The sequence below is a fragment of the Lepidochelys olivacea genome (genome assembly GCF_965140295.1).
Source record: "Lepidochelys olivacea isolate rLepOli2 genome assembly, chromosome: 9".
NCBI lineage: Eukaryota > Metazoa > Chordata > Testudines > Cheloniidae > Lepidochelys > Lepidochelys olivacea.
This window is the reverse complement of record NC_140419.1, coordinates 63,934,964-63,961,721: the sequence shown is the minus strand read 5'-3', so window position 1 is coordinate 63,961,721 and position 26,758 is coordinate 63,934,964. Positions and strand designations below refer to the sequence as shown.

Sequence of the window (26,758 nt, the reverse complement as noted above, 5' to 3'; positions counted from 1 at the left end):
TTCACAAGTGATCTCTCTCACACACACTTCCTCTCTCTTAGACACATGTGTACACACTCTCACACATGTGATCTCTCGCTCTCTCATACCACAGCGTGCTCGCTCTCTCGTCCTTCTGTGCACCAATTAGCTAAAATATTTAGGTGGACTTTGAAATCAATCACAGCTCAGGAGAGGAGACATCCCTCCCTTTCCCCTCTCCCCCCAGATGGCCTCTCCTGCTGAGCCCTGTTTCTGGCCCAAGGACTCTGCAGGACCATATGCTTTGCCTAATGAAATGTCAAAATGTCAGACTAAGAGGAATATGTCTCATTTCTCAGGCAATTACCAGAGCCTCTGCAGCACTTGTTCAAAAAGACTTGTTGCAGAGCTATACATATTTACTGCAACGCTACAGCTAGCAGAGAAGACAGTCCTATCTCAGAGGTGCAGTGCCATCTCAGAGCTCAGATAGTTTAGCTGTGAACTATCACTACGAATCCTAAACAGCACGTGATGATTGGCTGAGGTACCTCTGACCTGGCCCTGGGCAAATAACTGATTTTTCATTTCAGTGGCAGAAATGAAAACCATGGGAAAACATTCATTTTGGGTCAACCTGAAATGAACAGTTTTCAATTTTTTTTACCACAATGAAAAATGGAATTTTTTTTTGTTTAGGCTCAAATAATATGTTTAATTTCACTCAAAACAGGATATTTCATTTCATTTTTTTAAAAAAATCCTTTGTTTTGTTTTGTTTTAAATAAAATGAACTAGACTTCACAACAAAACCACATTTCACAACAAAGAGTTGAAACGTTCTGTTTCGGAAAGGTTGCACTGAAATGTTTTGACGTAAAGAAAAAAAATCGTCTTTTTTTTTCTTGGCTGAAACTATTCACTGAATCCGACCCAAACTCACAACAGTTTCAATCAATTCAAACCTGCAGTTTTCAGCAAATAAATTACTGGTCCAAAACATTTCTCCCAGGTCTAGTTGATCTCATAATCCTACCATTTCTACCCTCTAATCAGTAATCTTCTCCGTCCCACCCACCTGCAACACAATTTTTGTTTATAGTGGTCTTGAAATCACCCTGCAAGCTCTAAGTTTTCTTCTCTCCTGTTCCACCCCCACCAGAAACAACCTGACAAAAATTAGACACACAGGAAGAAATTACGTTTTCCTTCATACAATCAGTTGAGCTCCTTTAAACAGCTAAATCCAATGGCAAGAAGTGTGTATCAGGCTAAATACACCTCTCCAGGGCTGATGGTACTACAAACCACTTCAGCTTCGGTTCTCATGGTTACCATGAGATTATCAAAACCTTTGATGTGTCATTATTGCTCATGCTGTTACGTATGTAGTGCTAGTGGCTCATTCCAATTTCTTGGACTTAAATGTGATAATCCTTTGGTCTATATATGGCACAAAAGCAGTATAGTACCCTGCGCAGCACCAGAGACTTTGTTTATGCCAGTTATATCATTTTGGCTTTGTCCTTTTCTAAAACTCACTTTGCTGCCCCAGGCTATTCCTCAATAATCACAGGTAGACTGAACAGGTGGGGTTCAGCTCTGGGTTGGGTTTAGGCTCCAGTCTGGGGTTTGGGTTCAAGGCTGAGTCACTTCTAGGATTCAGACTTTGGATTTGACAGCACTGAAAATCTCATGATTTGTTTTCAGGAAATTTCAGCCCCAAATGGCAGAATTTCAACCCAAGATGGAGATCAGCTGGTCTTATGAGATTTCTGCCATCTAAGACTGGTCCTTGCAACAGTTCGGCTGCACAGAAACTGAAAGGGAAATGAGCCTCTTCTGCTTTTGGATCCAACATGGAAGCTAAATTGTAGAGACAAATTTGGCTCTTGGGACTCAGATCTCAGGCTTAATGTTCCAGCTTTTGGTCCCTCTCTGTTAATAACAACTATGGAATCTGTGACACCTTTAGCAAGAGCAGAACTCAGGCTGTGTCTACGCTGAGCTTTCTCTGTAACTTCCTCACTGTTCCACCGCCAATGGTAGTCACAACAGTTTACTAGTTCTGAGTCAATGTACAAATGCAGCCCCTTTGCAGACAAGGGAACGGCACATATTTCACTCAGGAGATAATTTGGTCCACAGAACCTTTATTGCTTGAAGATGGTGCCTGAAAACAAAAAAGCCCATCTTGCCTTTCAGGTACCCAGTTGAGTTTGCAGGGCTAGCAATGAAAGAAAACATCTTTTCCCCTGTTTACCTGAGCACATATAATTTGGAAATCATAGAAACAATATGAAAAGGAGTACTTGTGGCATCTTAGAGACTAACAAGTACTCCTTTTCTTTTTGCGAATACAGACTAACACGGCTGTTACTCTGAAACCTGTCATAGAAACAATATGTGTGTAAACCCTGCAATGCCTTTTTTGAGTCGCTTTGCAGAGCAGAAGGGCTCTTTAAGGGCTAGGTTCTCAAAGCGTTGCATGCTCTGTGCACAGAATTAGGCATGTGACATTTTCATATATTTTAAGGCCAGGAGGAGGAATCATTATGATCATCTAGGCTGACTGGAATAAAACAGCCCACAGATTTCACCCGGACGTTCCTGTATCAAGCCCATTGCTTCTGGTTGAGCTATTTTCACACCCTGTGCAGATCCACATACACTTGTTAGTCAGTCTGGGGTCCAGAGCTACATCTGGACTGTGGGATGCTGAATGTCGCTTTTGTGAATTACATGCACCTGAGACTTGCTTCTACAACCTGCGGCTGGCTTCAAACAAGACTGCAGAGGGAGCACTGCGTAACAGGACTAAAGCCCCCGTTCTACTGCTGATCCTCCAAGCAGGTGGGAAAGTAGGGAACAGTAACACTGATCACTATAACTCAGCAGCCAGGAGGAGGGGAACAGAGAGAGGAGACACTTGTGAAGCCCATAAAACAATCCAGGTGCGAGGCCCTGACACCGTGTTCTGATGTCTACTTTGAGATGCTGCATGAGGAGGTTGCTTTGTGATGCTATGATATCTCTGGACACTGAGCTGCAGTTGGTTTGCACAGTTCCGTGATGAAGAGGCCTCGCTCCAGGAGCTATGAATACTGCCACAGGATGCTGGATGCATGTGTCAGAATTGCTGTTCCTGCAGAGCAGCTACAGATGAATGCAAACTCTTGGAGAAGAGAAGTTTGGTTGCCTAACAGTACAAATAGCAGTGGAAATGTCTCTAATTGCTTATTTTAGCATTTGATGCCTCTAGGGGGCTGGACTAGGAGGGACCCGCTGAAAGCTTAGGAAGAAGGCAGTATCTCGTGTGTCCAGTTGCATAGTGCCATACAGAGCTAGACTGAACACACTGAGTAGAGGGAGTGCAGAGCGACACCTTCCTAAGGGAGCTCAGAGAGGTACAATCACTGCATAGGTCTGGGCATGTGTGCATGCACCACCATGCTATCAGGACTGTGCAGCCCCATCCCCTCTAGTGTGCCTGGGCAGGGCCAATTCTAAGGGGTGGGGAGGGGATCAGGGCCTGGATCTGCCCCCTCACTGCTCCTTTTAGAGACAAAGCTGCACACTCCTGTGGGTCATGGAAAGAGCAGTCTCTGCACCCCTAAGAGGCAGGATGCATGAGGTGAGGGGAGGCTCCTTACACTGGCCCTGCTTCTGAGTGGCCCTGCTTCTGAGCACCCCTACAAATCCAGTCTGGCCCACAGAAGGTATTTCCTTTGGGGCCATGGGGAAGAAGCTATGTTAGATACATATGGGACAAAAAGCCATGCTGCATTTCTGGAAAGGGGGCAAACCCCGAGGTGGTAGGCTTGAAATGGGCACTTTCCTACACAGAGCACTGGCCATTTCTTTGTTACTAGAGCTGTGCGGGAAACAGATTTGCTATTTCACAGGAAATTCTGCGATATCGGCCTTTTTGTGAATTATGAAATGGAACCCAAAATATTCTCAAAATGCCCTTGGAAACAAAATTCCATTTCTTTGTTTGCTGGGGGTTGATTGCAATGCCTCGTTTTGACATAATCAAAACATTTCAATCCAATTTTAACTGTGATTAATCATGTTATATTATACAAATTGGAAACAATACGTCATTTTGAAATGAAAAATCAAATCATTTTGTTCCAGGAGGGACACTGCCCCTAAGAAGTGCAGAGGTTGCTCTTTCACCCTTATCAGAGTGCTTTGTTCTGATTCGTTTTTACAAACGAAATTTCATCAAAACTGACATTTCGATTTCGATGAAATGGCATTGTCAGTTGGAAAATTTCCAACCTGCTGTCTTTGTTACCCTGTTCTTTCTAAATTTTTCGACTACACTGTCCAGCGCCATCTCTTACAAGGCCTCCAACTTCAGCATGACCCACTGCAGCCAAAGTTCCAAGCCAGATGTTCACGTAACGCTGCGTTCATAAAGAGTTGGAATGACTTTGTGGTGACTAACTCAGCTGGGTGTGGAAAGTTTGGATTGCAGCAGAGCTACTGGTGCCATTTGATATTTTACATAATGAAAAGCCCTGATTTTGGCTATGGGCTGCTTTTGGTATCCAGTGCCATGCAGTCTCTTGGGAGTAAATCCTGAGAGATGGTGAACCACTGCAGGGGGTGTAAGGATTCAGTATCTCTCAGGATGTGGGGTCCTTGCTTCGGGCCAGATCTGTTGGATCATTCATTGTGGTGGCTTGTCGCTCTCTTCTCTTATAGCCTTGCCATAGACTATTTGAGGCCAACTATTTTTCACTCTATGGGCTCTGGTGTAACACTGATGACCCTTGGGCTTCATTCTTATTGCGTCTCATTCCACTTCCATGTAGATGCTCTACACATCTATAACTCCTTATCAGCATGTTCAGATTCCCTTCATCTCTGTGTTCCATGTTGTCTCGTGCCGCCTCAAGCTGGGTGCGAGCTAACCTTTAAGTAATGCAGAAAAACCCAGATATGATTTTGTGGGGGTCCTATTACTCATTCTCTTAGGTATTGTCTTTGTGGTGATTTATCTTTGGGGTCTGATCATACTGCCCTGACTCCCAGGCATGTAGAGAAAACAAATGCATTCAAAATAGTGAGGCACTCAGATACTTATGGTAATGGAGGCCAGATAAATACCTAAGACAGACAGATATGATCCCTTCTGACCTTCAAGTCTATGAGATTGATACTTCTTTCACTTGCGTTCATTTAAAACCAGTGTAACTCCTCTGACTACAATGGAATCACTCCTGGTTTAAATGAGTGCAGTATAGTGTAAATGCCTCTTCCATCCTGATGCAGCAGCATTTTATACCCACTTTTCACAGGTTTAAATGAGTCCACAGTGGTGTGAGGCAGTGGAGCATCAAGCCCAGTATTTTCACCTTCTCTTTACTCAGGGACACCCTGTCATTTAGCCTCTGTGCCTCAGTTTCCTCATTGGAAACAGGAGCATATTGATCCTGAGAGACCTACGTCCCAGGACCACAGTGAGGATTAATGAATGTTTGAAGCGTGCTAACGAAATGTTAAGCATTGTTTGTCAGTTGTAGGAGTGATGGCTTGTTGACACTATGCAGATTAATCTGCAGCTCAACTGTCAAGAGATTAAACTCATTTTGGACCTTAAAAAGTGGGAAGCTTGCACAGCCTTGGACATAGTATGCCATAGGATCACCTCAGCCTAGGGCCTCCCCGCAGGGCCTAAGGCTTTCGCAGAACCATGGGCTCAGGTTCTGTCCATGCCCTGGAGAGGCACACCTACCTCATGGTGTACAGAAGGGTGCCATTGTCCACCAGGCGCAGCAGCTTGTTGGGTGTGGTCATGTTGTGGGCCACTGATTTCTTGCCATTGTGAAAGAAGGTGTCAGGAGTCCAGATCTTACTGGCCAGCAGGTTGTTAAGGGGGAGGACCTTCATGGGGCCATCAAACTTAAGCCGCTCGTCTCTCCAGGACTGCCGGAAAAAGACATCAATGGTGTATTCCTAGGGGGAGAGAGGAGAGCACATCAAACCTGATTTTATCTAGTTCTTCATTGCATGCCATCCCATAAATTCCAGAGAATGAAAACGGTTCCCTTCGTTGAGTGCAATGGGGCTTTGGGAGCACTGCACTCATGACTGTGGACCGGAGTGGCATTTCAATCACTGGAGTGGGAACAAGAGGTATTTAGCAGGGCAGCATTCTCCAGGGTTGATAAGACACGAAGGCAAGCTGGAATTGCTACCTCTGGTATAATGACTTTACATGAATACCCTGTAGTATTCATCTACATCTTTCATCTCAAAGTGCCGTATACACTGTACATATGCCATTGGGATCATACACCAAACAATGAAATGCAGCCACTCCTAGAGTGGCACTCCTCAGCCATTCTGTATCAGCGACATTGCACAGCAGTTTCAAGATAACAGGAAGCAGAGGATGCAACAGACACCACAGGTAGATCCTAATGATTTGTGCTTAAATATGGATTCAGATGCCTAACTTTATGCAATCATGTTTAAAACATCAGGACTATACTCTAAGCCACTTTCAGTCCTAAATTGTTGTGCAGTGCTGCCAAGCACCATCAAACAGCTACCACTTTTCAAGCCAGAGATGGCTGCATTTCAGTGATGTCTGTAATGGTTCCCACATATGAAAGGTCAGGACTCGGGGATCCTGCAGGCATGCAATTAGCACCGGATTAATAATATAGAAATCGATTTTATTCACTGGGAGAACAGAAATGAACTTTACCAAGAACGAGGAACCCAGAAATGCAGGAGATATGTTTAAACCTAGATAAAATTAGAATTAGGACAGGACACATGGGGTCAAATTAATCTGGGTGTAACTCTTTTTGAAACCCGTGGGGTTATACTAAGACTGAATTTGGCCCTTTAGAGGCTTGGCTCAGGTCTTCAGCTGAAGTAAATTGACTACAGCTGAGTGAAATTTGTCACACACTTTTTTTGCTGAAAAATTCAGATTTGGTGACACCAAAATGTTTCATGAATTCATGTTGGTTTTGCCAAATGTTTCATTTATGGAAAAATGTTCTGAAAAAAACCCAAAATGTTTCATTTTGACATTTTCAAAACGCAACTTTCCAATTTTTTTCAGTTTAAAATGACTTTTCATCCTTTAATTTTTAAACTAAAGTTCAAAAACATTTTAAAATGGTGGAAGCAAAACATTTCATTCACACAAAAACAATTATTTTTCAGCTTTTCACTTCACCTGTAATTTTTGGTCCAACCTGAAATGATTTTTTTTCCTGACTTTTTGAAATTGCCAACAAAGTGAAAAATCTGTTATTTGTCCAGCTCTAAAACGGATATTATTCCATTACAATCAATGGAATGATGCGGCTCTACTACAGCTGTGGGTCTGTGCCTTCATTTTTTTCTTATGCTGAATCAAACAGAATTCTGACACATGACATCTTCATCCAGATGCTGCTGACCACAAGGTATAAATAAATGCCTAGCATCAGATTCTGCCCTGCTGTATGAGGCATGCAATCCTAGCTAAACAAATAGGAACACAAGAGTGTGCTAGGCCAGGGGCATTTGTTCCCATGATTTCTCCTCTCTGAAATCCCCCGTATATTTTAACCTGCAGTTTGTAGTTTTAACCATGGTCCCTTTGGGAGCCTGTAAGCAACCATCTTTAACAGAGAGTGCAGCAATCTCTCTCCAAGGCCCCCTGAATGATTCTTTGGCAGCGTGGGGACAAGAGGCTTAGCAACAAGTACAGTGAAACAAAGCCCTCTGCTCCTTTCCGTGTCAGGAGAGAAAGAGTCCTTCTCAGAGGGAGAAGAGAAATCTAGTTCAGGACCTTCACTCTGATGAACAATTCCCAAACTATACCACAGAGAACACAACCTCAGCTCCTCTTTTTCTCCTTCTGTACTAAGAGTCTAATCCTCAGAAGAAGAGAAACCATGGTCAGGGTCTCTTTCCTCTGCCCCCCAGTGCCCTTCCCATGTGAGAGCAGACCCCCCAGTTCAGATTTGCCTCCTCCCAGTGCCTGCACCTACACACCATTCCAGGTGAGCCAAAAATTATAGGTCACATTCTTCTCCATCCAGGGTTGTGACTAAAATCCATGCCAGAAACCTGGCTCAGGTTCTTCTCCTCTTCAGGGCCCCTCTCCAGAGTCCATTCTACAGGGCACAGAAACTTTTCCGATTCTCATCTGTGTTCTAGTTAACAGGCTGAGGGACAGCTGGAACACCTAATATCTGACATTAGCGTGGACCTTATCAGCCAATGCTTTTCATGTTGAATAGCTCGTGAGTCTGGAGTCCCTCCCACCCCATGTCAGACAGAAGCAGACAACACTCCTCTGTAGTTAGTAATCAGCTGCTCTCCGCTCTCAACAGCAAACATTATTTGCCTCACCACCCAGGCCCCTCATCATCATTATAATCTGTCTGAATCTGGATGCACAAGGCAGCCTTTCAATCGCAGCTAATGATGGCTGCGGTACGCGCAGGGGCTGGATCATCAGACAGATGCCAGTGTGGAAGGAGTGACTTCCTCACTTTTCTATCTAAGATAGGAAAACAATCCTGAGAAAGGTGCAAGTTCATCCTCCTTTCCCTGTGGAGTTCTCTCTTGAGCACCCATTTCAAAGAGTGCTCAGCACCAGAACTGCACGCAGTAGCACATCTGCTATGCACGGGCAAAATCTATGGAACTAAAGTATGCAAGAGGAGAGAAAATTTATTATTCTTTAACTGTCTTCATAATTTTAAATTCATTTTGTCAAATCACACAGTGGAGAATAGTTTCCTCTTTTCAATACCTCATATTTCTTCTTCACAGTTCATTATACATGCTCCCTTAATCAAATATGCTCCACCTTGAAAGTAATTATCAGATACTCCCTAAGGGCTGGGATTGCTGAATATATTATTAGTCTTTGCTGTGGTGTGAAAGAGAACAAGATGGATAGAGAGAACTCAGATGAGATTAATACTCTCAGCTAGAGTGACATTAACTTAACTTTTAACCCTGCAGGGAGTGGTCCTTCCAAAGCAAGACAGACTCCTCTGATGGGGGGAGGCATCAGAACGAAATTCAGAGATTTAATTCTCATCTAATTCCTCTGATCACCAGTGCTAATAGTCTGAGTGAGGGCCCGTTGGTAGAGCAGCAGGAGAGATGTCTGTGGCTGAATGAACATGGAGAATGAAATCCTCTAGGGTCTAGAGGTTTGGAGGAAGGTTGTTTTAGGGCACTGATCCTGCCCAAGCCTGCTTGGATTCAATTCTTGTCCCCCTGCTAGGGAGAACCTTCAAGCCAAAAAAGCATCTAATAGCGTGGGGAAATCCAAGATGAAATGACACTCAGAGATGAGGCACACACCAGGGTGTCGGTCCCCACTAATGATGCCAGCATGTAATTTAAAAATAAACACAAACTACCAAATCCTCTTTTTGTGCAATACAAGCTGCAAGAAATGCTTTTGAGAAAGCTCACTGTTAATTATGCTCTACAGTTCTGTTTTAATTAGAAGACAAACTGTTGAGGGAATGCAAACCTAGATTCAGTCCTCAGGCCTTTTCATTAATAATTTTCATTAAACATGTCAGAATATGCCAGTCAGTTCACTTGTTTTTTCTCTCTCTCTCTCTTACCCTGTATATTTGCCTCAGGCACTTAGGGCAGTTTGGTGAAGGAAGGGGGATGGTCTGCCCCACTTACATAGGGTCAGAATCTGACACTCTTACCGCGTAATTTACTCCATGAGTAGTCACAATGAAGAAAGCGGGGCTGGTTATGAAGAAAGATGCTACTCAAGATGAGTAAGAGAGGCAGAATCATGCTGTAGGAAGCTCTTGCTCTTTTGGTGGTACCCCCCAATTTGCTTCCCTTTGTTTGCACTCACTGAAAAAACACACAAAACACCCTAGCTTCATCAGGCAGGAAAAAAAGGATTAAAAGACAAGATCCGTGCTCCTCTAAATCAAAAGAACGAGCAGGGGTCTAAGCCTCTTTTTGATGGGAAGCGGCACAACGTGTCCCAGGAATTGGAGATACAATTGGACCACATTAGAAAATGCTTTCGGTTTCCATGGACGTCCTTCTGGTGAGTAAACATGTCTCTCCTCCCCTCTCCCTTCCATGCACCTGGATGTCCCAAATGGCTGCGCTGAGCAATGAAACATAGGGAGAAATCCTGCCCCTCTCTCCCCCACGATGTCAATGAAAAATACCCATCAAGTTCAACAGGGCCAGTATTTCACCTTTTGGCCCATGTCTACACAGGGATAAAAAACCTGCTGCATGGCCACAGCTGTCCAAGCCAGGACCAGCTGGCAAAGCCTCCAGCCAAGCCCAAAAGTCTACATCATAATTTTTAGCCCTACAACCCGAGCCCCACTAGCCTAAGACAACTGACCTGGGCCAGCTGCAGCGGTGCTGAGTTTCTTTTAGCCCTGTATAGAAGTACCCTTAGCTTGTAAAATAGAGCTGTGTGAATAACTGATTTTTTTGTTTTGCTAGCAGTTCTGAAAAACAATAATAATAATAAAAAAATAATTTTGGGTCTACACAAAATGAAAAATTTTCAAGCGTTTTTGTTGAACCAAGAAGTTGAAAAAAAATCATTTCAGGGCGAATGAAATGTTTTGTTTGACCCAAACCAAAATGTTCTGTTTCAGTTTGAGCATTTTTTAAAATACTTCTAAATTTTGGAAATTTTGAACAAAAAGTTGTTCTGAATTGATACATTGAAATGATTCATTTTGAAAATGTTGAAATCTTTCGACATTTGTAGAATGTTTTTTGTTGGTGCTTTTTTCTCAACATGAACAATTCAGCAAAACTGACATGAATCTGCAAAACGTTTTGGTGTTAACAAATCTGCATTTGTCACCAAAAAAGAGCTTTGATTGAAAACCTTCATCCAGTTCTAGTCCAAAGGATACTGACAGAAATTCCTTCACAGATTATTGTACCTGGATTTAGAGTAATGCCAATGATTATGTTTGGTGGATTTCCAAAAACCAAAATGGAATTGAGAAGAAGATGTGAAACCAAAATAGAGTCTTTTTTTGAACTTCTATTGCAACTGCTTTCTGCACTAAGCTCCCACCAAAAGCAACAGAATGGGATTTCTTGGTATTTGTTACAGAGGAATGAGACCTCATCTAGTTCTGTGGTTTATGCTGTACGAATTTATGCTTCTTGAATTACTGTGACTGTTGCCCTCTTGAAGATATCTCCAGCTCCATATCTGCTGGCTGCCACTATTGCAAATGACAAATAATAATGCACACTACCCAGATTTTATGCTTGAGCAGAAATTTCACAGGCAACCTGGATAGATTTCTTGCCACATTGTTTCCATAGTTCATACTTTTGTCCAATTAACCCAGTACAAAAAGAACAATGCACACACCCAGAGTCCCAGAGTCAGACCTCTATACAGCACCTACCATGTCTGTGTCTGAGACAGGGCCGAAACTTGTCACATAAATGTCTGTCTTGACTTCAGTTACACTGTCTGGGAAAAACAAGAGAGAAAAGTAATTAGAGAAGTATTTTCATTTGCACAGAAAAGATTTTAGCATTTCATTGTTTTTTCATACCAGATGCCTCCCTGCTGTAGTGCTGAATTGTCATCACCATCATGTTGTGAACAATGGCCAATTTTATAATCCATTATGGGGCAAATTCATCTCTGGGACAGCTCCATTGACTTCCACAGAGTTACACCAAGGATGGATATATCCTAGTACATTCAGACAGTGCATATTTACATAATGTACACAGTCACACAATGCACAATTTTCTATGGTTCTATCCATCTTAAGTATAGAGGTAAACCCTGACGTTGTGAAACTCTAATCCAAAATCCCTTTGTATTTGCCAGCCTGATCAGTAGGCCATTGAATTTCTCCCCAGTTTTAAGAAACCCTGGTTTTGTTAAAGTTTTGGGTTTCTCTGAATGTGCAAGAATCAATATTTGGATTGCCTTTTACTCTCATTGCATTTGCTGTTTTCTTACTTGTCTCTTTCATGAAAAATGATAGCTCTCGAAAAGCTAGTATTGACCTGTCTGCTATAATCTCCTAGCTGCCAGACTTTACTACCTGTATTGATGCCAAGTAATGTCTTATTCCAGGAACAGCCCCAAATCATTGGGAGGTCCCAACTCAGGAAAGCGCTTTAGGACGTGCTTATCTTGAAGCACTTGCTTAAGTCCCATTGTCTTCAATGGGAGTAAAGAATGTGTTTAAAGTTAAGCATGTGCTAAAGTGCTTGAAGCCAGGTCAGAGTTAAGTACTGCTCAATGTGAATAATAATAATAGTAGCTAGCTCTTATATAGCACTTTCCATCAGTAGATCTTCAAGCACTTTACAAAGGTGGTCAGTATCATTATTCCTGTTTTATAGATGGGGAAACCGAGGCACAGAATAAAGACGTGACTTGCCCAAGGTCACCCAGCATGTCAGTATCACAGCCAGGCCTCTTGGGTCCCAGTTCAGTGCTCTACTCACTAGGTATCTCACAGAAATGCGGCCAAATCTGACCTTTAGAATGGAAAACTTCCATTAACAGATGTTAATCAGTTTAGGACTAGACTATGTGCTCTCACCTCCTTTGAATGAGACTAGATGTCCAGAATGGTACCTCCTGATGGAATTGTCCATTTGAAGTCAGTAAGAGAGATTCCTGGCTTCATCTAAGTACCTAGCATTGGCCACTGTTACAGATGTGATCCTGGACTAGAAGATGGCCCATTGATCAATTCAGCTATGGAAATTCCTCTGTTCTCAGACGGATATTTTGTCACATTTCAATTTATTTTGCCACATCATGAGGCTTCATTCTACAGTTCAAAGTTTTGCAACTAAAGTAAGATAATGCATTCTGGCAGGGTCTTCTCCTTAATGGCTAAAATATAGTATACATGTCTTTTGTTATTACGATTGGAGAGCTTCCGAGGCAGCCTGTGGCTGATATTGTTGTGCTATATATGTAACCCTTGATCTTGTCTTGATGCTGTGAAAGGTTAAAGAGAAATATACGTGCAGTATACTTTCTGAAGTACACAGCATTCAATTAGGCATTTTTCTAAGCAAAGCAAGTTACTTTTGTAATTCTTAGAGACTCAGGGTATCTCTCCGTCTTCTTCCAAGCAGGACCCAAAATGAGACACATAGCAGAGAAAAAAGTTCTAATGAGGTGAGAACATGCATTACTTTTTCTCCCTCTTCCCTTTCAGCATTCCTGACATCCATAATTTACAGCACTAATCACCATGTTGAGATCCAGGTCCAGCCATGGTCCTTCCTTGTGGTCTGCAGAATGGAATATTTTGAGGCTTAGACAGAAAGGGGTTGAGATGTTGCAAGGGATGGTGGGTCAGCGAGAGGATCTGTATTTCACAAAGCGACCTGCAGGATTCAAGTGTTGGAGAACTGGAACAGGAATTGATGAGCAGATGTTAGCAGGCTTGTGGGAGGTAGAGAGGACTTTGGGACATGCTTTTGAGTGATCCTGGTGGCTTTATTTCTAAGCTCACGTTAAGCACAATCCCAAGGAAGATGACAGCACACATGGGTTTAATTAAAAAATAGGTGTAATTTTTGCAGACCCTTCTTAGTAAAGTTAGTTTCAGCATAGCTGAAACTCCCACTGTCTCCATACCAAGCTTAGCAATGAGGCCTCTGTAACAGAAATAGCTGAAGAAGAGTGTCTGGGCCTAGGAAGTTGTGAGGGAAAAAACGAACAAACAAAACAAACCTGGATGGATCTGACCTGATCCAGGGTCCCAGTGAATGCAGCCTATTGTAAACTGTCCAGTCCCTAGACTCTACGGTCCCTTTGCTCCTGCAGGATATGGCCCAGGATTTTCCTCATCTGGACATTGGCATGTGCTTATCCGGTGAGACCTGCATACCTAGGGTGACCAGATGTCCTGTTTTTATAGGGACAGTCCCATTTTGGGGGGACTTTTTCTTATATAGGCACCTATTACCCCCCACCCGCTGTCCCGTTTTTTCACAGTCGCTATCTGGTCACCCTATGCAAACCTAGGATGAAAGTGCACATCCAGTAACAAACTTGTCAGGTTACTAAGAGAAGGACAGACAGAACAGCTCACCTCCCTACCCTGCTGCTGACTCATTCACACTCTCTGATAGAGAGAGCACAAGTAAGGACTGTCGCACGACAGGACCTCACGGTGCAGTGCAAAACAAAGCCATGCACATGATGTACTGGGACAGAGGCTGTTGGATCCAAGTGGATGGAACCATTTGGTAATATCAGCTCCCAAGGGCAATGGGCTTTCCCTGGTCTAGTATGTACTTATTCCTTCCCGTCTCCTTGCATAAATGATACTTCTTAATATAATATATAGATAGCTGCAATCACAGTGTTACAATGTATTGGACAGTCAGTTACTAAATTATGCCAAAGACTGCACAGTGAATAATAATCGAGAAAGCCAGTGTCAGCCATCAGGATGTCCAGCCGTCACCATCCATCAAAGAGACAATTTAATTAAAACAGTTATAGTCACAGGGATGTTCTGGAAACCGCAGGTCAAATGGCCTCAGGAAAAGCATTGGGCCATGGCCTCAAGCTGTAGCCAAGACTTGTTTGGTGCAGTTGAGGAGGGGAGGGGACAAAGATGGCTGTAAATATCACCACCTTTGTGTCCCCCTGTTCCTGGGACTGAACGGGGACCAGATCAGTTACCAAGGCTACCTCTAAATTAGACCTAGTTGCCTGTAGCCCCAAGGGGATGTGGTAGCAACTAGGATCATCAGGTCAGAGGGACACCATAGCCATTCAACCTCTCTCTCAGGAATGCACCCTGCACATCCTGGCCAAATCCTCTTCTAGTCTTTTTGTCTGTTACAGGCCAGCGTTGCATTACCTTCAACACAGAGCACGTGACTGCACCTTCCACTATCCATGCTTCCACCTTGGTCCAAAGATCACAATAGGTCACATCTTACCACCCACATAGAGCTCAGGGGCAGCACCTTGCTTCATCCACTGTGCCCCCTGAGCAAGAGAAACCAATTTATCCTGTAGATCCTCTACATCTAGACTAAGTAACCACTCTGTATCTTGGCCATTCACCCTCATGACATGGCCCTGAGAGCCCTGACTCCTCCACCCCTTTCTAGAAAAGCCAGACACACCCCTCTACTCCAACAGATTTGGGCACAAGTTCCACTCTGCTTGATGTAAACACCACTGAATTCAATGGAGTCACACCACACCAACACATCTTGCATCTCAGCAAGGGGTTGGACTTGATGACCCTTGCAGTCCCACAAACAGTGCTCTATAGGGGATAAGGGGACTTCAGTCAGTGGATTCCAGAGTCATAGAATTGCCAGCCTCACTGTTGCTCCTCCCCTGGGCCGTTCACCCTCTAAGCCTCCTCTGTGTGGCAGCCCCCAGAGAGACCCAATGCAGCTGGGTTTACAGGCACGCTGGCTTCCACAAACACTGCCCCCATGAACCCATGTGCAGCAGAACCGCTCCAGTTAAGCTGTGCCTGAGGGACATCCCTGGCCATATAGGAGAGGCAGAATCGGACTCGCCTTTGAATTAGAGGGATTTCCACCAAAAAATAGCTGCCGCCCACCTACAAATTCCAGTTGAGCTGTGAAAGTTGGAACTAACAAAAGCACAAGCAGATCACAGCAAACTACAGTCTTTGGGATTAAGGTCATTCATGATCCTAGCAATATTATGCAACCCAAGGACTTCTGCAATGCATTGCTTTTAGCACTGTATGAGTTCACTGGCTCTGTGGTAATGATACATTCTCTCCCTAGCAGAATCTTACAGATATTAGGTTGGAAAAGCAAATATCAGGACCACATTGCACCTGTTTTTACCTGGGCAGAAAGCAAAGAGCAGCCTTTTCTACTACAGTCCAAAATACAACGCAGAGCAGCCTCGCTAATTCTCCCCTTCCTAATCTGCAAACCTGATCATTCGTCCATGGAAATCTGGCCATCTTGCCACACATCCCAGCAAATATTTAATAGCTGAGTGCTGGATCACGGACACTTCAGCACTTTTACCAAATCTGCTGCAGAACATTAAATAACACTTGGTCCTTCTCTAACATCTTCCCGCCAAGCCTCTCAAAGCTGGTTGCACTCATTCATGAATGAAGCCTTGCAGTCCTCTTGGAGGCAGGTTAGTGTTATGATCCCCATTTTACAGACAGGGAAACAGAAAAACAGACTTGTACAAGGTCACTTAGGAAGCTGGTAGTTGACCAGGGAATACAACTCATGAGAGCCAAGTCCTTAGCCCACCTTTCTCCAGTGTATGACGTACGGTGCACTGTGATGCACTGCCAGAAATAATCAAAACTAAATACCGCTTGCTGTTGTCTCTTGTCTTATGTGTAGTTTGTAAGCCTCTTGGGGCAGGGTCCATCTTATGTCAGTACTATACTTATCACAAGGGCTCCTGGGCCTTGACTTCAGCGCTACAGGGCTACAAATAATAAATAATAATAAAATGAACACGGTGCATGTTGTGATGTCACATCCCTGATTTCCCTATTGTGTTTGCAAGTGGCTATTGTATTTGTTAAATGTTAACATTCTCTAATCCACCAGTGGGCTACCTTCCCAGCCGCCAGTGCAATTTATTCATTATCTCTAGTATTGATACTGCAGTAGCACCTAGAGACTCCAATCAGGGATCTGGGCTTTGTAGTGCTAGGCGCTGTACAGACACAAAATAAAGACACAGTCCCTTTCCTAAAGAAGCTCATGACTAGATGTAACAGGTGGCGTGTAATAAACAAATGAGGAGGGATGGCAGAAAGGGGAGGATGAGGCAATTACAATAAGCATCTGAGAAAAACACACTTTGCATGCTGGGCCTATGCTGATTCCAGGTCTGTGTATCTAGGACAGAGTCATTAACCTGCCAGGGGAGGCAGGGTTCTCAAGCAACTAGGGCACTAGCCTGGAGTCTGGTGAGCTGCCTTCTACTCTTGCCTCTGCTGCATGACCTTGAGCAGTTGCTTTCCCTCTGTCTTGTCATGAGCCTTCTGGAGCAGAAAACTTCTGCTATGTTCAGACAGCACCCGGCACAATGAAGTACCTGTTCCCAGATTGGCGCCTCTACATGCTACTGTCATACAAATAAGAAATAATAATATTAATCAATACACCCATTTGCATGATAGCTTATTGACACTGAATACCAATCTGTTTTAAGCCCTTTGAGGCAAGGACTGTCATTGACATGTTTGTACAGCACCCAGCACAATGGGACCAAGGCCATAACCAAGTTAGGTACTGCTGTATTATAAACTGTTTAATACAGGGAATATACCACTGAAGCTGGGCTCTTGAACAATCCACTGATATTTATCACCCTTTGCACCCTGGTGGAAAGGCAGGGAATTCTGTAGACAAGCTAAACAGATCTTTCAGGGCTTGGGATTCCAGCGGGGGGTGTTCTCATTTGTTCGTGGTGAGTGGGAGGGAGCCAGACTCATCCTACACAGCTACTGCAGTGTTAGTTAACCAGCGGCTGGCGGTGCACAGAGGGGCCAGTCGTGATGTCCGAAATGGACATATGAAGGTGCCCTCAGTGGCCATTTGCAGCCGTCAGGAAAGATCATGGCATAGATTAGGTAATGTCCACCCCTACCCCCGAGGAGCTGTCACTGAGCATAAGCTTCTCTTCCCCCATACTTTCCACTTCCCATGGTAGTGAGCACAGATCTTGGATTCACACTGCCCAGGACTCCTGCACTGAATGTCATGAGCACTCAGCATAGCTCAGGGTCTGTGGCAGAACAAAGAATTGAACGCAAGGTCTTCCAAGATTCTGGCTAGTTCCCTAATCACTGCACCATCCTTCTTTGCCAAAGAGTGTTCTCCCTGGTCTGGGTGTACTTGTGTTTCTAATGCCATCTGGAGAAATCTTGCAGGCAGAAGCAATGCACTGCAGGCTGAGTAGAGGTCCCCCCCCACAACACACACACCCTAGGGCAGAAAAGTATTCATTAACTCGCCCCTCCTCGCCTGGCAATGCTGCTTGGTTCAGGTTGCAGAAATCCCCCAGAGCTGGGGCAGATCATCAATGAAAATGTAAAACAGAGGCCAGAACATCCCTTCCCCAAGCATTACCCTGGTATTCCCAATACCTGCTCCTCTTCAGAAGCTACCCTCCCTCTTCCCAAGAAATTCTCAAGCCAGATCTACCCTGCTTGCAAAGACAATAAATGGCTGTATTCACTCGGCACCAATGACTGGATTCGGCTCCCACTGATTCCAACAAGCAGAACATTTACAGTAGCATTATCCAGGGCACTGCAGGGCTTCCATGCCACAGCATTTGTGGGACATGCCTCATATAAGGGGCCAAAGGCCCATTTTCTCCCCACCCCTGGCTGTTGCTGCTGTGCATCACTTAGACTTTGAATGATCCAGTCCCTGCATCTTTTCCTTGCTGGCTCCCATCCTTTGTGCTGCAGACAGAGCCAGCCTGCCACCCCCTCACCACCCACTCATTCCTGAAATCTCCCATTTAAGTGCTCACGACTCCCTGGGCAAGCGAGGGGGTGGATATTATTTACAAAATGACTGAGTGCTATTTTTATTTGCTTCTCAGAAGCACTAGCTGCAGCTGAGTTGGAATACAAATTACCCTGTCTCAATTCCTCTCCCTTCTCTGGCTGTCTACTGTGGGACTGCCTCTACAAGTGATTAGGGGAGGGAGGGAAGTAAGAAGGCTGTTATTAAAAATTCAGCTGTAATCACCAACTGTTATTTATTTAAGAATCTCAGCCCTAATATAATCTGCTGGTATGTTTGTGTGTCAGTTTGTGGATGCTGCACTGTGATGTGCCGTAGCAGGAGTAATGCAGTGCTGGGGGATCCCAGAGGCTGGGCTGCATTCTAGCAGAGATGATGCAGTCATGTCCCAGTGTGGGGTGTTCCCAATGGTGTACTGTAATAAAATGGGGAGTGAGGCAGTCCAGGCTTAGTGCAGGAGCTTTCCGAGTATTGTGCCAATATAGTGGAGGTTACACAGTCTTGCTTCTGTGCTGGGGTGTTTCAGATGCTGTGCGGTTATACTGCAGTGGTGATGCACAACTGCAAAGTGCTGAGGGAGTCCCAGGTGCCGTGCTCATAGACTTTAAGGCCAGAAGGGACCATCATGATCATCTAGCCTGACCTCCTGCACCTCACAGGCCACAGAACCTCACCTACACCTGAAACAGACCTTGAACCTCTGGCTGAATTACTGAAGTCCTCAAATCATGATTTAAAGACTTCAAGTTACAGAGAATTTACCATTCACTCTAGTTTAAACCTGCAAGGGACCCATGCTCCATGTTGCAGAGGAAGGCGAAAAATCCTCAAGGTTTCTGCCAATCTGACCTGGGAGAAAATTCCTTCCTCATCCCAAATATGGCAATCACTTACACTCTGAGCATGTGGGCAAGACCCGCCAGGCAGACACTTGGGAAAGAATTCTCTGTAGTAACTCAGAGCCCTCCCTAGCTAATGTCCCATCTCCAGCTGTTGTGGATTTTTGCTTCTAGCAGTCACCAATGGGCCACATGCCACTCTAGGGTGTCCAATCATACCATCCCCTCCATACACTTATCAAGCTCAGTTTTGGTTTTTTTGCCCCCACTGCTCCTTTTGGAAGGCTGAGCTATATTGGAGGTTAGGCAGTCATGTCTTAATGCTAGAGGTTCCTGGATTCTTTGCTGTATTATGGCAGAGGTAAAAGTGTCATACCTAAATGCCAGGAGCTTCTGGGTTGTAGGTGCTTGCTGCAAGCCAGCAATATCAGAGAAAGGATGGGCTTGTAGTTTAAAGCACCAGCCAGGGACTGAATTCAATTATTGACTCCAGCCTTTGTGCATAATTTTGGATACACAAGTCACTTAGGCTCCCTATGCCTCAGTTTTAAAATGAGACAACAATACCACCCTATCTCCAAGGGGTTTTGTGAGGTTAGCTGCACTGATGTTTATGAGGTGGGCAGGGTCAACAGAGATCGGTGTATACAAGTGCCAACTGAGATGGATGCAGTTTTATCACAGTCCTGGAAGTAGCTATGTGCTGTGAACTGTTAGATGAGAGAGATGCAGTACCGGTGGGTCCTGGCTACAGTCATGTCTAGAGCTCAGCAACATATTTTGTCTCTGACAGAAATGTCTCAGTAAAAAGCATTTTCAGGGCTCTGGAATTATTTGTGAATTCAGGTCAAATCTGACAAATAGTGAGTCATAAAAACCTGGGAAAAAATGAGTTTCAACATGACACTTTGTTTTCCAATTTGGCCAATTAAAAAAATTAAATAAGGTGAAAAACACCTGAAAGCTGCTGAATTTAAACAAGAACACACACAAAAATTGTTTCATGTTGACACAAAAGATATTTGGGTTCATTCAATGCATTTTTTTTAGTTTTTTGATTTGACGATAAGTTTTTTTTAAAAAATGGTTTCAGTTCAAAGTGGATTCTCCCCCCCACTCCCACCCCCCGGATTTTTCTGTTCTGCTGCAGAACCAAAATAATCCATTATTCACTCTGATGCGCTCGTGTCTTAGTGCTGGAGCTCTCAGATGCTGTGCTGTGATATAGCAGAGGGAATGCGGTTCTGTCCCAGTGCTGGGGGTTCCTGGGGGCTGTATTATGATATAGCAGAGGGAATGCAGTTCAGTCCCAGTGCTGGGGGTTCCTGGGGGCTGTATTATGATATAGCAGAGGGAATGCAGTTCAGTCCCAGTGCTGGGGGTTCCTGGGGGCTGTATTATGATCTAGCAGAGGGAATGCAGTTGAGTCTCAGTGCGGTAGGTTCTCAGAGGCTGTGCTGTGATCTAGCAGAGGGGATGTAGTGGGAGGTTAGTGCTAGGAGTTCCTGGGTGCCTTGCCGTGATGATATAGCAAGGGGACACTGTAGTGTCTCACAGCAGCAGATTCTCAGATGCTGTGCTGTGATATAGCAGAGGCTTCTTTCTCCCTGAGAGTTGTGTCTACTTTGCTCTTCTTTTTGCAATTTATTTAAACACAACATCCCTATGGAGAAGAAACACACTGAGCAGAGTCTCGGCTGAAAACTTTAAATTCTTGTCACCTCCCAAGTCCTTGCTATCTTCAGATGGATGAAACACCTAAGTACTAGAAGGTAATTTCTGCAGCTGCGCACAGAGGCTTTATGGCTCTCTCATTCTTCATTTTCTCAGCTTCTCATTTTGGAGATTTAATTTCTTTCCAATTTTAGCCCTAGAAATAAAAGAGGAATAGAAATGTCTTTTCCTTCTGCGACCTTTACTGCTGCCCCAGGAGAACTGCCTTCGATTAATGTGTCTGAGGCTTAACAGAGCTGGGACTGTGCAACAAAGAGTACCAGAAACACGGCAGCGCTCTCCTGAAGTGGGAGGAGCACTGTAGTCCCCTCATCAAGAAGCTCCACCCTCAGGTTCCTCCCTTCTCATTCCAGAGATTAAATCCCATTGAACACCGGGCCTTCGGACTCACCCCACCTCCCGCATTTGCTCTCCAACCCCCCTTTATCACAGGGACCATCTGGCTAAGATCCAGTGCAGCACCAGTTTTAGTCTCTGGCAGACCTTTTCTCTGGGTAGCAGGGGGTCCCGTCAGTTTCAGCAGAGCAATGGACTTCACCAAGCAGACTTGAAATCCCACTACATCTTTAATACCACACAATAGTGACTGAGCCTACCCACTGCAAGCAGGGGTCTCCACTCTCCAGCCCCCTTTGGTCCTGAGCAGGTCCTTGTATGGTGTGGAGCAGGGAACCGGAGCTTGATTCTCTACTCCTGAGGGCATTCTGCTCCAAAACATTAAAAAATTCTGTGCCAAAAAAATAAAAATTCTGCACACAATATTTTAAAATTCTGCAAAATTCTGCAAATTTTATTTGTCATATAAATGTGGAAGCTCCAGCATGGCATTGGGGAGCACAGGCCAATGGCTGCACAGAGGTGGGAGATCACTGTGCAGCTCCCCCTTCAGGACACGTAGTCAGCGGTGAGGCTGCAAGCAACCCTGACACAGAGCAAGGACAGGGCCTGCCCCAGAAACACCCCAGGGCCCTGGCCCTCTGTGCAAGGTTCGCCAGGTGTGGGCAGGCAGGCTCAGCAAGGCAAGATCCAAGTGTGTAGGGACTTAGTGGTGGAGAGGGGATCCAGGTGTGAGTTGAGAGCATTCTGTGTGGGGCAATCTGGGTGTGGGTGTCTCTGTGGGAGATCCTGGTCGGGGGCGTGATCTGGATGCACAGGGGCTTGTTGAGTGGCTCTCGGTGCAACAGGACTCTGCAGGGGGGGTCCAGGTGCAGGTAGTTGGGGCTCAGCAGAAGGGGTGTCTGGGTGTGGGGGGGATAGAGCTGGGCAGGGGGGTCTGGATGTGGGGGGCTCAGTGGTGGGGTCCAGATGCTAGGGGAGTGGGGCTCAGTGGTGTGGAGATCCAGGTGCAGCTGGTTGGGGCTTGGTATGCTGGGGATCTGGGTGCGGGTGGCTCACTGGGTTGGTGCAGAGGGAGTGGGGTTCGTCGGGGGCTTCTGGGTGCGGGGGAGGAGGTGAGGCTGAGTGGGGGGGTCTGGGTATGAGGGGATCTGGATGCACGGGGGTTGGGTGGATGGGGGAGCAGCTCCATGTGCAGTGATCCCTCCCCCTGCAGCTGAGGAGCGATGGGTGCAGGAAGCGCGCAGGGGAGAGTTTGCAGAGCTTTCTACAGCCAGGGAAGAAACCTGGGAGTGAGATGCCATGCAGGGGAAGAGGAAGTCCCATCCTCCCCAGCCCAGCAGAGCCATCAGCCGGGTCTTCCCCAGTCCTGCCCCCTGCCCCACAGTGATTTACCTCTGTGCCGGCAGCCCTGGGCACCCGAAACATACTGCTGGGGAGGGTCACTGCTCTTGTGGCTTCCTTTTGTTTCCTCATCAGAAAGTCATTTTTCCTTAGGGAAGCAAAGAAATCTGCGGGGGTCATAAACTCTGAAGATGCGCAGTGGCACAGAATTCCCCCAGGAGTAATTCTCATCATACTAATGAGGGGCTAAGCCAGCACTCCCCTAGCTGGAATTACTCCAGGGTTCCCTGGTTCTTCTGCACTTCCGCTCCTGCTTATTCCTTCCTGTCTTGAGCACATACACGCCATAATCTGCCCCTGAGCTCAGTGTGAGCAAGCTCTCTGTGCTGCTATCACATCCCTAGTTACTCAACCAACCAAACCCCTTTTGTCAACAAGTAATTCTCTCCCGCTACACATTGCCCTGGTCCTCCTCCCCTGGCACCACTACTGGTGTGGGTTGAGAGCGTTCTGTGTGGGCAATCAGCCTCATCTCTGTCATGTAGAGAACAAGCCAAATGCCGGGTGTAGGCTGGGAATAACGCCGCACACCCTAAATCCAAAAATAGGACAACACAATCCCTGCAAACTCTGTTGTCTCCAGCCAAATGAACCACATTGCTGTCCAAGATATACTGGGCCAGATTTATTGCTGGCACAGCTCCCTCGGAGTCCCTGGAGTTAGCGGAGACCCATCCTGTTCTTTTCTTTCATTGGAGTTAGAGCTTCATTAACAGCCCAGGTGACCAAAGTGCACAGATCACCCATTGAACAACTACATGTAAACTCTCCCCGACACCCTGAGCCTCAGCAATGAACAGAAAGGAACCACTCCAGGCCAGAGGGTGCCCATTGGCGTCTCAATAGTGCAGGCCATTTGGGGCCAATTTGCTGGTGCAAACACTTGCCCATAAGGAATGGATGGAGACCAACAGTGGCCCCCACATAAGCCAGCAGATGGCCATGACTTTCTGTTCCTGCCAGCCTGACCTGGGTTTCAGAAGGCAACCTAGGAGTGGAATCCCTGGGGTTTCCTGTGGTTCTGGAATCAGGACCGCCGGCAAGAATGCGCCCCTCCCAAGTTAGAAGGGTGCAGCTTTTACTAGCAATGAGGGAGGAAAGAAAAGGATGGGTGAGAGAACCCTGTGAATGGAGGAGGATTGGTCTGTGTCACAGTAGAGAAGAGACAGGACTGGTCTGGAATGAATACAAAGGGAATTCTCTATTGAGGCTACTGGACACAGCCAGACCCTGTGGACTCCCTGGTTCACTAATGCAATCCCACAGGGCAGCCCTGAGGCCTGGCACTACAGTATTAATAGAGGAAGAGGAAACAGGAGCAAAGGAGGCGATGAAAGAATAACACAAAGGTGACCCAATAATCTAGTGTCACTAAAGAATACACCAAGCCAGAATGACAGAAACAGGAATGCCTCACCTCCCAGGTCTCTGCTAGGAACAACAAACCCTTACTGTCTCCCTGACTACTGCTCTGTGGTGCGGGACATTGCAGAGTCTGTGGCTCTTGCTTGGGAGCAGCAACACAGAAGAAATCATCTGGCAGAACAAGGCTCCCCAAGACTGGCCTTGCCACACTGGCCCATCAACTCCAGACATCCAAGCCCATGTGCTTTTGCTGGTGGGAAAAAGAGAAACCAGAATAGCCTCCCCAGCATTGCCCTGCCAGCACAGTCCAAGGCACTGGGGCTGGGGGCAGGCGGGGGTGAAGAGAGGAAAGCTGCTGGTGCCTCCTCCGGCATCAAAACTGCATCTGAGAGAGTGAGAGAGACAAGAGTCAGGAGCTCAGGCACATCTTAACAGCTCTCAGCAAAGCCCTCAATCTTAACAGCTCTCAAGTTGCAGTGGGGGAGGTTTAGGTTGGATATTAGGAAAAACTTTTTCACTAGGAGGGTGGTGGAACACTGGAATGCGTTGCCTAGGGAGGTGGTGGAATCTCCTTCCTTAGAAGTTTTTAAGGTCAGGCTTGACAAAGCCCTGGCTGGGATGATTTAATTGAGGATGGGTCCTGCTTTTGAGCAGGGGGTTGGACTAGATGACCTCCTGAGGTCCCTTCCAACCCTGATATTCTATGATTCTATGAAAGCCACTTTTCTCCTCTCTACTGGTTTTGACTTGGGGATGTTTCTTGTTTTCCTTCATTGCATGTCCACCTGTGAGAGCCCCAATGTGTTTTCATAGTGACTAGCGAGAGAGAGCACAGTCCTGGGGATGGAGGGGAAGAAGAGAGCTTTTCCTCTCTCCATTTCATTCATGCCCTGGGAGGAAGGACTTTTGTTAAGAATGAGCCACTGGGAGCAGCGAAAGACACTCCATTAACAATAAGGACCTGAAAGGAAAGGGGATTGGGAATCAGGCTAACAGAGGGAGTTTGCCTGGGATCCGTCCAAGAGGAGGTACGCTAAGTGCTGCATGAGCCGGGCTGTGTTGGTGAGCATCTGAGTGTCCGTTGCAGGGACAGTTTGTCAGTTTGACCGTGTGCTTGACTGTTTGAAAAGTGTGAATTAGGACTGCTTTGTTCCAGTTGAGCCTTTTGTGGGCTTGACTGTTATAAAAAGGCAGTCGGCTGAGAACCAGCAGAGAGGCTAACAGAGGGAGTTTGCCTGGGAGTTTGCGTGGGGAGAGCCCACTGAGGCTTTCATCTTGCAGGTTTCTCTGAATAGTTACTACAGCACTTGAGGAAGCTCTTAGAAGGAAGGTAATATGGATGGTGAGTGTTCAGCTGTTGTTACCTGCCCAGAATGTGCCATGTTTGTCTTTCTTCCACAGGACAGAAGCGACCTTGTCTGTACAAAGTGCAAGCTGGTCTCCATATTAGAAGAGAAGGTTCAAGGTCTGGAGAAACAAGTATCGACCCTGCGTTGCATAAGAGAAACTGAAGATTTCCTGGACAGATGTCAGGATATGCTTCTATGGACACAATGTTCTGAAGATTCAGAGCAGGCTGCACAGCGGGGACAGAAGGATGGTGAAGAAATTTGGCAGCATGTGACCTCCAGAAGAAGAAAAGGGAATGTCCATGTACCAGCAATGCAGATACAGGTAAGCAACCGTTTTCATGTTCTCTCCACAGGTACTAATGCAGAGAGTGGACTAGATGATACATCTGAGGGAAGGGAGCAGAAGGAGACTCCGCCGATTGGAAGGCATGAGATGCACTGTTTTAGGGAAAGGAGTTCCATGACCATCGCTCCCAAGAGAAGGAGGCTGCTGGTGGTGGTCCAGGACTCCCTCCTCAGGGGGACTGAGTCATCTATCTGCTGCCCCGACTGGGAAAGCCAGAAAGTCTGCTGCTTGCCAGGAGCTAGGATTCACGATGTGACGGAGACACTGCTGAGACTCATCAAGCCCTCAGATTGCTACCCCTTCCCGCTTCTCCACGTGGGCACCAATGATACTGCCAAGAATGACTTTGAGCAGATCACTGCAGACTACGTGGCTCTGCAAAGAAGGATAAAGGAGTTTGAGGCGCAAGTGGTGTTCTCGTCCATCCTCCCTGTGGAAGGAAAAGGCCTGGGTCGAGACCGTTGAATCGTGGAAGTCAACGAATGGCTACACAGGTGGTGTCAGAGAGAAGGCTTTGGATTCTTTGACCATGGGATGGTGTTCCAAGAAGGAGGAATGCTAGGCAGAGAAAGGCTCTGCCTAACAAAGACAGGGAAAAGCATCTTCACAAGCAGGCTGGCTAACCTAGTGAGGAGGGCTTTAAACTAGGTTCCCCGGGGGAAGGAGACCAAAGCCCTGAGGTGAGTGGGGACGTGGGATACAGGGAGGAAGCACGAGCAGGAGAGCACAAGAGGGGAGGGCTCCCGCCTCATACTAAGAAAGCAGGACGATCAGTGAGTTATCTTAAGTGCCTATACACAAATGCAAGAAGCCTGGGAAACAAGCTGGGAGAACTGGAAGTCCTGGCACAGTCAAGGAATTATGATGTGATTGGAAAAACAGAGACTTGG

The 26,758-nt window shown here is 45.9% G+C and overlaps 1 protein-coding gene across 2 annotated transcripts in view; it reads right to left on the bottom strand.

Moving 5' to 3' along the window:
• GABRA3 (gamma-aminobutyric acid type A receptor subunit alpha3) overlaps window positions 1-26,758 on the bottom strand; it is a 131,415-nt gene that overhangs the window by 35,030 nt on the left and 69,627 nt on the right. For both annotated transcript variants that reach the window (XM_084639240.1, XM_084639239.1), the window contains exons 4-5: window positions 11,382-11,449; window positions 5,711-5,931 (exon numbers count right to left, since the gene is read on the bottom strand). In XM_084639240.1, coding sequence (XP_084495366.1) covers window positions 5,711-5,931; window positions 11,382-11,449 — 289 coding nt within the window. The remainder of the gene's footprint in view (window positions 1-5,710; window positions 5,932-11,381; window positions 11,450-26,758) is intronic.